The 11,582-nt window shown below is 34.1% G+C and overlaps 1 protein-coding gene across 2 annotated transcripts; it reads right to left on the bottom strand.

Annotated features, from left to right (window-relative positions):
• Positions 1-1,599: 1,599 nt before the first annotated feature.
• LOC145556383 (uncharacterized) lies at positions 1,600-11,315 on the bottom strand. Of its 2 annotated transcripts, XM_081618029.1 has the most exons (10): positions 11,167-11,315; positions 10,090-10,256; positions 9,582-9,713; positions 9,448-9,498; positions 7,135-7,231; positions 4,743-4,789; positions 3,828-4,044; positions 2,832-2,961; positions 2,595-2,637; positions 1,600-2,111 (listed from the first exon to the last, which is right to left on the bottom strand). In XM_081618029.1, the coding sequence occupies exons 1-10, from the start codon at positions 11,219-11,221 to the stop codon at positions 2,037-2,039; spliced, it is 1,014 nt and encodes a 337-aa protein (XP_081474155.1). In that variant the 5' UTR covers positions 11,222-11,315; the 3' UTR covers positions 1,600-2,036. The 2 variants fall into 2 exon arrangements, with proteins under 2 accessions (XP_081474155.1, XP_081474156.1); XM_081618030.1 differs by lacking the exons at positions 1,600-2,111; positions 2,595-2,637 and adding an exon at positions 3,085-3,147.
• Positions 11,316-11,582: the final 267 nt, after the last annotated feature.

Genomic DNA, 11,582 nt, shown 5'->3' with positions numbered 1-11,582 from the left:
TTTCATATTCTCATTTCGTTTTTAATTGTAATATCACGGTTTGATGTTTAAGAAAAAAAAAATAATCTAATTATGAAACTACGAAACGAGTTAGTCAAGTCTGATACAAATTTATTATACATATGTTTTTCAAATTTATTCACATGATGTTATGTGATTATCGCATGATTACAAAAAATTTAGTATATAGCAATATTGTGAATAAAAATAAAATTAAATTAAAAAAACATTATTATTCCATTCTCAAGTAATTTAGTATCTATTCATTGTGAGTTTGTGACAATATTACAATTTACATATTTAACTTTAAAAAAAAAAAAAAGGTTTCATTCTTTCCTTTAGAAGTGATCAAAGTTGCCCCAACCTAACCCGACTCGATTTTAAATAGGTTTTGGTTAGAATTTTTCGGCCCGAAATTGTGTCGGGCCCAGCCCGGCCCAACATTTATTTTTTTTGGCAGTGGAATACGTTTACGTTTTTAATGCATTTTTAGTTACTTTTTTTGGCCCAGCCCGTAAATGGACCAAAGAGCCCATCTGACCCGACCATTTTGGGCGGGTTTCGACACAAAAATTCTGGCCCGAAGCTTGGCCCGACTGAGAAGTGAGTTGAATTCTCTTGATTCGGCTCGGCCCGGCCCACCCAATGTTCACCTCTATTTTATTTATACAATTTATGTCATACAAAATGTAATCTAAAAAAGATTTAAATTTTAAATTGCATGAAAGCTATTGATGTTTTCTCATTAAATTTAAATTGAATGAACGTTTTCTACTTATTTTTATCTAATTATTGCACCCTTTTTTCATAGACTAGTTTCATTACTGCAAAAACAATTCAATGTTTTCGTGTGACATTGGTGAACTGATATTCTCCATAAATACAATAGTTTATTGAACAAAAATATATGCGAGTGATAATTATGAAGATAACATATTTCAATCCAAGACACCATTTGTCTACTACACACTTTGCCAAAGATAATCCAGAAAAGATCGAAAGTTCTTGAATTAAAAGATTTTCACAGTAAAATCTTGTGAAAGGCTTATATTGAATAAAGTTTTAGTAAAGCATTAGATCGATTCCCAACTAGAAGTGAACTTTTCATCTAATTTGGTCACATTTTTTATGTTTTATGAGACAAGGTTTTAGCATTGGGTTTTTCAATATAATGTCAATGGTTGTAAATAAAAACAAGTATTCTACTACACCTTCTCTTGCTAGTCACAACTCACAAGTTCTAGTCTCTTATAGGTTGTCATTTGTGAATATAACTTATGTATGAGTGTATGACTAGCTTAATTTCAAGTGACGAAATTTGGTAAAAATACTCCCTTACTCCTACATAAAGTTCTACGACTACTCTTGCTATGACCTATTTTTTTTTTGGGATTCCACTATAATTAATTTGAAAGAAGAATTCAGAGGGAAGGAGGCAAAGGAAACATGTAATGTTCAAAAAAAGAAAAGGAACTAGAGATTTGTAGACAATATAACCAAAGTTCATCTGTGAAACTTAATATTTCTACCCGACATAGACTCCTACAATTCCATGCACGTACAATGAAGTTATGATAAAACAGAATTCAAGGACACATCTCCAATGCTAATCAGGATTCCACACTCTAAAAATATAATATCAGCACTCGAGCAACATACCATCAAAGCTACAAATTGTATCAATGGCAAGCTTCACGTTTACATTGATCAACACTATACATTCAACATATTGTAAAACAGACGGACAGCATATAGCAAGCTAAGGTTCATGCATCTACGGCAATTAGATTCCAGGGAGAGCTCCCAGTCATCTCTGACATTCATGCAAAAACTACTCTGCTAAAAAATACTAGAGAGATCCTCCAAGAAGTGCCTTGGAGAAGCTCAAATAAACTAACGCGGGTTTAGAACTAAAGAGCAAAACAGCCTCAAAATTCAGAACTGGAGAAAAGAAGTGTCTTTAAAAGTTCCATTTATTATTATTGAGATAGATTGTATCAGTACAATCCAAAGCATTGCAAGAGACTATTTGTTCATTACATGTCCAGCATTCTTCCCCTTATCATGGCCTCGGCTTTTCTCACTTGCTTCACTGGGCCTATGATGAAAACCTACATAAAACAACAGTACTATATAAGTAACATAGCAATGGTTGTACTTCAAGCTACACATATGTAGACAAAAGTCCTCTGATGTCTTTGATGAGGCTCCTATATAAAGTGGGATTTAGATTAATGTAGTCTTGCATAATTACAAAATACCTTTACATAAAAGTTATGGAATACTTTCAACTAAATAACTGTTAAGCGATATAAAGGGAATCTGCAACAGAAAGGAGGTATATTGTTTTCTATCTTTGGGCCTTTGGCAATGACTTTTAAGGTTAACGATGGAAATTGAAGGTCTTTCCGTTCTTGCTTCCTTAAAAATAAGAAAAGAATAGCAAGTGGAGATGGTGACGTTGTAGCTCTGTTGTAACCTAATGAGGGTTTCACATCAGGTACATGCCTCATTGTAGCATCACAGGAGAAACACATAATTACTATAGTACCAATAGGGTGTTAATATCCTACTTCATAGATTTCCAAACTCACCTTATCAGGGGGACCCTTTGAGCCTCCAATGAGAATCTCTGCACTGTAGATCACAAACATATACAGCTGTGTCAGATGTAATTCTTGCAAATATAAAGAATAACAGGTAGAATCACTTTTAAAACAATGTTGAAAAAACTGGGAACTTAAAAATTAAACACAGCAAGACCAGCTGATACTTCAAAGTTTCAAGTATTTAGAAAATCGTGTGAGTTAAAGAAGGTAGATGAAAATTACTTGCACGATTCCTTGATTGCCAGAATTGAAGATCCTTTTTTGCCAATCACACGTCCCATTTTCCCTGGCGGAACATCAAGAACAGAAAGGATTTCCTCTTCAGGAGCTTCTGTGTCCACAGGCAGGTCATCTGAATAATAAACACACCAGGTCAACAAGGTTCTCATCTCATCAAGGAGGCAACCAAATCGTTCTGTGTTCACTCCAACAAGAATTACACATAAAGTTGAAACACAGAATATTAGGTGATTACCAATATAGGCTTAAGCCTCACAACAACCTCTTAAAGCAGGAAGTGAAAAAGGATAACTCGATTCTGGCATCACATGCAAAGGAGAACAACAAATTCATTACTGTCATTCATCAACAAGCTTCAGTTGCCACTCTCCAGTGGTGAGATGAGGAGACAATAACCTCAAGACCACACACCAAATGGTAACAAGCACAAATGCATGTGCACATGATAAAAAAAATAATAATATTCAAGAAGAAACAGGCATTATCATAGGACAGAAATGTTTTCATGCCTTTGGGCTCGGGTTTACTCATATGTTTCATTAGGGTTTGTTTGAGATCCAATAAATTCTTTTTCGATATATTCTTGATAATAAAGTACTGATTTTAATCGTACATAACTTCATGTTTCAATTTAAATCATGCTCTGTTACAGAAATATGAGCCATGACCTTGTAGTTTTTGAACCAAATTACATTAAAGAAAACCTTATGCCAAAAAGAAGTCATTCCGTGATAGAATTTGTGAGGAAAACACTCTTCATTAATATATCACTCATCCACATGCAGTCTTAAGGCTGTTTGAACCCAAGATGATAACTCAATATAAAAAGTGTGTGACTTAATCTTTACTTCTCTACACTAATTTGAAAAAGACAAAAGCACTTGAATTTTTATTTTGTCCCACGAGAATTTTATAGCACTTCATATAGTAGCTACAAAATTTTTATTGTTTAATTTATGGCTAAAAGTATTGACAAACCTGGAATAGAAGGCAAAGCAGGCCATTCAGCCAAGTTATCATCATTTATACAGAAGCAGCGGCAATACAATTCACCACGAACTGCAAGGTTCCACAGAGATTGGGCATTTAGCTTCTCCATCATTTTGTGATAGATGTAAAGCAGAAAACGGACGTCATCAGCAGCTGCACGGATCATGAGGTCAGATAATGGTCTGTATTTCCAGAACTTGGGATCCTGAAAATGAAATACAAATGTCAGTAAAAAAAAAAATTTGAAACAGAAAAGTTACTGTGCCAAAGGCCAGAATGGAGGGTTGTTAATTACGTTGAATGTCCAAAAAGTAGCAGATATAACTGGTCCAACCATATAAGTCATACAGCAGTTAAGTCATTTCTCCCTAAAATCTCAAGATAGTGCAAAATATCATTGCACAATCATCATCTAGCTTGCGTGGAAGCCGGTCAGAAAATATGATCATAGAAGAAAACTTAAAATACATAACTACATGGAGCTACAGTAGCTACACTATTTGGGCCATTGTGTTCATTAGTAAATTGTCAATTTGTCTTTGTGACTCACTAGCACAGTGCAATATAGTTGAGAAGAATGTGCTTATACTAAAACATCCATGTATATAAACTTCTACATAGATTAATTAGCAATGCCAAATTTCTTCTCTAAAACCAAGCAATCCTGACTTCCTAAGCCTAACCATTCTAATATAAAATACCCATGAATAATATGGGGAAAGAGCCTAATGGACCCTATTCTTAAGAATATGAATTTACTTTTCAATCAACACAAAAATGAAAGTTTAAAAAGGTAGCAGATGCATTTAGGCTTTAGCATCATTTCAAAAACATCTTATTAAGTAGAAACTCAATGTCTGGTCCCATCTTTAAACCAAAAATGACAGACTATTTGAAACTCACCTGCCTCAAGAGAATCCGAACCTCCTCCTTCTCAAGATAAGATATTCCTGCAGAGGACATACATTTTAAAGAGAGTTATATATGAACGAAAATATAAATCAAGAACTTCAAGCATGATAAAACTGAAAAGGTCACATTGCATAATGTAACACAAGCATATGAAGAAGATCATCAGTAAACAAGGGCACAACACAATCCAAATTTTTTTTAATTTGACCAATTTGGTCATGCCATCATACTAATGTGAATATTTAAGAGTATTAGCACTATTGATACGGCTTTGCAGGGCCAGAAATGACTGATTGCTGACTAGAATTTAATAAAATCTGAGTTTGTGGCGTGGAAATCATGTAAAGGGTCTTATCTCACCAGTGTATAAGGTGCGCCTAGGCACTGTGGCGCAAGCAAGCCATGCGCCTTTTTTGGTCCAAGCAGGGCGGTTTTGGTAAGGAGCACAACTTTTTTTCCCATACCTTTATTTAAATTGTACCAAGGCACGCCTAAGGCACAGGGAAATCCCTATCACCTTGACGCACCTCAAGCAATCTTAATATGGGATGAAGGTCTTCCAATGTCATGTTAATGCTAAACTCTAGGTAAAGTTTCACGATTGCATGCCATTCACATATAGTAAAATTTGAACAATATCAGTTTTCACCAATCACTGGAAGACAATTTCAGGGAGACCAGAAGACATTCCAGGACCCAAAAAACAAAAAAAAAAACCACTCATTGCAGGTTGCATTCTTGTTCAGAGCATTTGTCATTAAAACCCAATTTAGAGGAAGCCAGGTCATACAAAAAGGAAACTAGAGATTTACAAAGTAAATCTTCACATCTATATCCAAGATGCACATCATTCTTTAATCATCAAGATTATAGTTAATGGGATAGCCAGCATACATGCCAAATTACGCAATCTATCTCCAAATAGTTGTTCAATTGAGATTTGAGATGTTATCACTCTTGTTCCAATAACCAATAAAGCAAGTGCTACCAAAGAATAACATTTTGAGACGCTCTATCCTCCCCCTTTTCTCCAAGACTCTGACCTAAAATTACCATATGCAAAAGTTGAATGTCCCCATAGGTAAGAAGTTGTGTCAACATATTGATAAAACAAATCTTCATTGGCACAATGGCACATAAACGAGACCTGATAGGAATAACCTACTAGTCTTATAAGTTGGTCATCTTTCCACTCTTTCTTCAATGTGGTCTAACTAGCCCTTATACAAGTTGTTTTCCTATACTACCCACATTGCATTACCTCTCATGTGAGCCATCTATAATCTAGCTATATAATTAGGTCAATACCATCCTTTTAGGTCCCTCTTTAGATTTCCAACACAAGGTCAATTGGTTACAATTCTGTTAGGCTACTTGCTCCAAACAAATATTCATATTCATGTCATCTAGCAATTTTTAAGTTATTTGCCTTTCCTTTAGGCTAATAATAGGCCTAAATCGTCCACTCGACTACGAAAATAAATTTCATTAGATAGGGCGGCTAACGCGTGCGATGCACGCGCCATAGCTAGTCATGTCCGTTGAGCTATTTCGATATGACCTTATGTCACAAACTTAGTTGTTGGCAATATTAATGAGGTAAAATATGTAAACAAATTTTTTAAGGGTATAAATGTCCACACACTATTCTTTGAGGAATTTAATAAAAAGACAATTAGCATTAATGAGGGTAAAAAAAGTCATCAAACATTTTAATGGATATAACTGTCCAAACACTATCCATAAGAGTTATCTCATACTTTTTAAAAGGTAGGGATAAGACAAAAGCCGCACCCGGGGAGATTATTTGACTACAAACACAATAAGGCTTCATATAAAAACCAATTGGTTTATTTGATGGAATATCTCATGAATCTTATAAGCCAGTCATCCTTCCTCTCTTTCTCCACTATAGGACAACTAATCTCAACTCCATTGAAAGTTTCCTAACACAATATCTAGAATTCTTTACAAATGAATTAATCAACTTGTTTACAGATTAAGACTGGTATTCTGGTAAACAGGCAATGGAGTGCCAACAATTCTAGTCTTGCTGTAACTAAGTTGAACTTTCCTAGTTTCAAAATCTAATAACTAGTAAGAAAAGTCTAGCCATACGAGACAAGGATATGATACACAGAAAAAATCTGGATGAACTCCCAAACAGTTTTACCCATATTAGAAGCATAATTTACCTAAGTTCAGGTACAGGCGTACAGCCTACCCTAGTAAAAGTAACCCACACTTAAGAAAGTAAAATTTTAAAGGTGTGGTCTATAATTCTACTTCTACACTGCACTCCTTAATGTTACACTTTCATCTTTGTGTAAAAGCATTTTAAAAGTTAGGCACAATAAAATAAATACCGTGACAAGTATAATACCACAATAGCGTGGATCTGCAAGAAGAGCAACAAATGAGATGTAGTCATCGGGCCCTTTGGGACGACCATCCTGTTCTTCAATCAAGGTATATGCTATCTGTGAAATATATATCAATCACGTCAATTCATGTAGGACTTAAAATTTTCTACATCCTTGATAAAAAAATAGATAAAAAAAAATTTAAAAAAATAAAAGATGTAAGCAATACAGTCAGTAACATGCCCTTAACAAGCGGATGCGAATGAAAAACAAATGCATATTCATAGTAAGCAATTGTAAGAAACCAATCAAGAGAAGATGAATCTCACTTAGTGAGGTCAACCAAAATGATACTTCACTAGCAATCCAGCACACAAAAAAAGCTCATATTTATGTGACAAATAATTAGTCAAACTAATATTTAGCACAGGGGTCTATACGTTAAATATTCTTATATTATAGTTTTCATGTATTATAATAATCTTTATACTTTTATAATTGGGTCGAAAAAATAATTTGTAAAAAAAAAAAAAAACTCATGGTCTACATTAACTATATTTAAGAAAAATAAATAAGCAAAGCGTTGGAACTTGGAATCATCCAACGCGATATATAAAAAGCAATCGGTTTGAAAATGCGGTAAGAAATGAAATGTCACAACTATTACGTAGTAGATAGCAAAGATGGTATGACTTCTTATTTATTTTCTAAAGAACTCAAGTTCAATTCCTGACATAAACATTTTTTAATTGACATGTACCGTGCATATTTTTTAATTGTATGACATGGCATATTCTTGGTGGAAGAGATGGGTGACACGTGGCGTGTATCCTTGATCAGGAACGCCTTTTAATACATAGTATACATAGATTGCTATGCATTTTTACTAGTTGAATCGCATAAGTTGCCACTTGCCAGATGTTAGAGGTAAAAGGCTAATTAAACCCAGTCATGAAGCCGAGTAAAATGAAATTGGTATTTAGGTGCCAGGAATCAGTCTCTTTCCGTTCTCTTTTGTTCTGCTCACTTTCCATTAGTCCGTTCTTTTTCATTTTACTCACTTTGCTTTATTCTATTTTAGACATATACGTTTCACCATCTTACCCCTTTACCCTACGATAATTAACTTTTCACACTCTCTCTTTATTCACCTTTTCCTTCCACCCACCACCTATTTACATTATCTCTCTTACTTTATCCTACTTTTATCTTACAACCCACTCCCCTTTTTCAATAATTTTATTTTTTGTTAATTACATATCTATAGTGAGTATTATATGACATAAAAATAACGGAGGGAGTATAAGGATATTTACACTGGAGACAAAAGGTAATAAAAATAAAAAGAAAGTTAAAGCAACTCGATAGAGAATTTTCACATCCCAACATAACATTCTTCAGCAAAAATAGTTCAATAAGATCCAAAGATCCAGTACTCTGGTCATTGAAATATTGAATATACTTTTCATACTTAGACAGTAACTGTAATGGACTGGCGTGGCATTATAGGTAGTGCAAATACTGCAATATAATTCAGTAATACTGTAATAGTATCTTCAGGAGGAAGATAAGTGGGTGGCGTAGAGGGGAAATGCTATAAATAAGAGCAAAATAGTGAGAGAATGGGAATGAGGAAATTTATTTTGTGTTCATTTCAGTTTTGTTTTTACAGTTTGAGAGAGAACAAGCCTCTTAAGAGCTTGAGTTGAAGTTAATTTTTCTGTAATCTCTTGCTTTATAGAAAATTTCCATCTTCTTATTCCTTAATTTTCTGCCCAAATATCAGTAAACGAAAGTAAATATTGTGATCTTCTAGACATCAAATTGGAAGAATGCAATGCCCTTCCTCTAACACAGTTTAAACAAACCAAGTATTATAGAATACGGAGAGGTGGTGTAAGTATAGAAGGATAAAAGTCATAAAACTTGAGACTTTGGGATCATGAACAGAAATAATTGACCGGATATTGTTTGTAATGAAGATACTGAAACAAAATAGCCAATGTACGGATATGTAAAAAGGGAGAGACTCCTAAAGATAACAGGATAAATTCCTTAGGGAAGCATTGCAAATTTTTAAATTCCTATACCTTAGAAGACCCTAAACAGGTTCTTGAATTTAAAAAATGCCTTTTTAATCTTAGTCCACTACAAATCACAATAGGAACAAAACAAACGTATGACTTCTCACATTTACATCTCTAGAATCACTACAACATGCAGCCAAAATATCAACTATCAAAAATCACACAGAAGCAATTCAGCAAAACATGAGGTACATAATTATAGCTACTCTGAATATTGACTATTCAGATATACAGAAAAATGCTAACCTGGGTGTCCATGACATTATGTAACTTGATGCCAAACTGGTAATACAATGCCTAGAAAATGGAAAGTCGTCAGATATTTTAGTTCAAAGCAAAACATCAAGCAATTATAGATGGTGGATAGACCAATTAGAGACCTCACTATCACGTTTGCAGTCATGTATAACTTTAGTGATGTATCTAGATTCAAGAGCAGGCTTACATGCTTCTATGAGCATGTCTCCACCTTCTATGGCATCCACAAGATATATAGCATCAGGAAATGCAATCTGCAATTAAGAGAAAAGTAAGCCACTACATAGTCTACATTCAGCTCAAACTATGGAAAATGATCTAAACCATACTATTTACAAAATATATAAATATACAATACTTTACTGCTCCCATAGTAATATCAATCTACAAGTCCCACACAAAGTAGAAATGTAAAATCTACTCACTGTATAGCTGCCACCTAGTACAGCAAGATCATATGGTTGTGAATTACGAAATCCATAAAATCAGATCAAATCCAAACACCCAGCAGCAACAAACCACCTAAACCCCAACCAACCCTACCCGTCAATAAACAAGAAAAAAATAGAAAATAGAAAACAGAGACAAGTTTTAACTGATGCCTCGAGAGTAACAGGAATAGTCAATCACCTGCATGATACAAAGAGTTCCATAACGGCACAGGTCAACACCCTCACAATCGAAGCCAATTACTAGTTTTGTTTCAGGACTTGGCTCTAAGAACTCCACTGGAAGCTGTGAAGCTTCGGTGACAATATAAATTGGAACTGGTGGAGCATCATCGGAAACTAACCCACCTGTACAAAACACAGTTACTCGTGTCAACTAAACAAATATACAAATGGATGATTTTGATCTTTACCTCTTCGTCTCCATGACACAGATTCAAGGAAACATAAAGATAGTGAGGGAAATAACATATAACAAAGAAATATGAATTTGAATACGTTGCTTTCCTCATATATAAGGTATATACTTCTCCACTAAGAATTTCTATCAACAACCCATGTAAATATGAACTGCAATCGAAAACCCAATCATCGGCCAAAATGGCACCCCCAATTCAGATTATCCCAGAACCCAACGGAGAATCAACTAGAGATGAGCTAAACAATCATTTCTACTAAACTAGGGTAAAACACAAAATGCTGGGTCATATTTTAAATTTCAATCAACTCAACATAGCTCAGACCTCAAATCCTCTATAAATGAACATATACAACCACAGCATCAAATAAACTAAGCATGCATTTCGTCGCCACGAGAGACATCAGCAGCACCATTTTTGCCTAACTTATGCACTACCTTTACCATTTCAGAATCCAAAACAGGCAAAACTACAGCTCCATCAGACAAAAAAATCATACACAAAATTCATCCAAAAACCTAATGTCAATTTCATAACACAAAAATTCCAAAAAATTCAATATAAACATATTCAATCAAAATACCAAAAACAATACAACAACATATAAAACAGTTCTACAAACCATATATGCAACAATGGCAACAACAAAATAACAAATGAACACAAACCCAATTCAAAAAACAATAAATTTCAACCAAAAATAAAGTTTATTTGAATACCCATTAAAAGTTTCGAATAATTTAATAAACTATAAACCATAACTCCCAAAATTAATCAGCAAATCCAAAAATAATTCATAAAAATAAATTAAACAGAAGTTTAATAGGAAGAAATTGAACCTGGGTTCGAAGGCAATGGAACATGAGCGAGGTGGGAAGGAGGATCGTCCGCCATCTGATCAGACCATTACAAGACTGATCGGATTTTTGGCTCAAACCTCACTTTTTTTTTTCTCTGTTTTTTTAATTTTTATTATTTTGGGTATTTTTTTTTTTCAGGACAGTATAGTGTATTTATAGCCCAGTGATTTGAAATTTCACCTTAATTTCTCCCCCTTTTTTTACAAGTATTTTATTTTCATTTTTCTAGTCTAGTAGAAAAATGAAGACCTATATTGACCAATAAGATTCTTACATGTCATTGAAGAAATAGGTTAATTGGTTTAAGGGTTTTGAGTGACATAATTAAACCGAAATTAGACTCGGCGATGGATTTATGCTCGTAATATTTGCAAGAAAATACTAGTTTGAAAAAA

The sequence above is a fragment of the Chenopodium album genome, chromosome 8, assembly GCF_948465745.1.
Source record: "Chenopodium album chromosome 8, dcCheAlbu1.1, whole genome shotgun sequence".
Classification (NCBI taxonomy): Eukaryota; Viridiplantae; Streptophyta; class Magnoliopsida; order Caryophyllales; family Amaranthaceae; genus Chenopodium; species Chenopodium album.
Note: the sequence above shows the minus strand (reverse complement) of the source record. Positions and strands in the feature narration are given on the sequence as shown.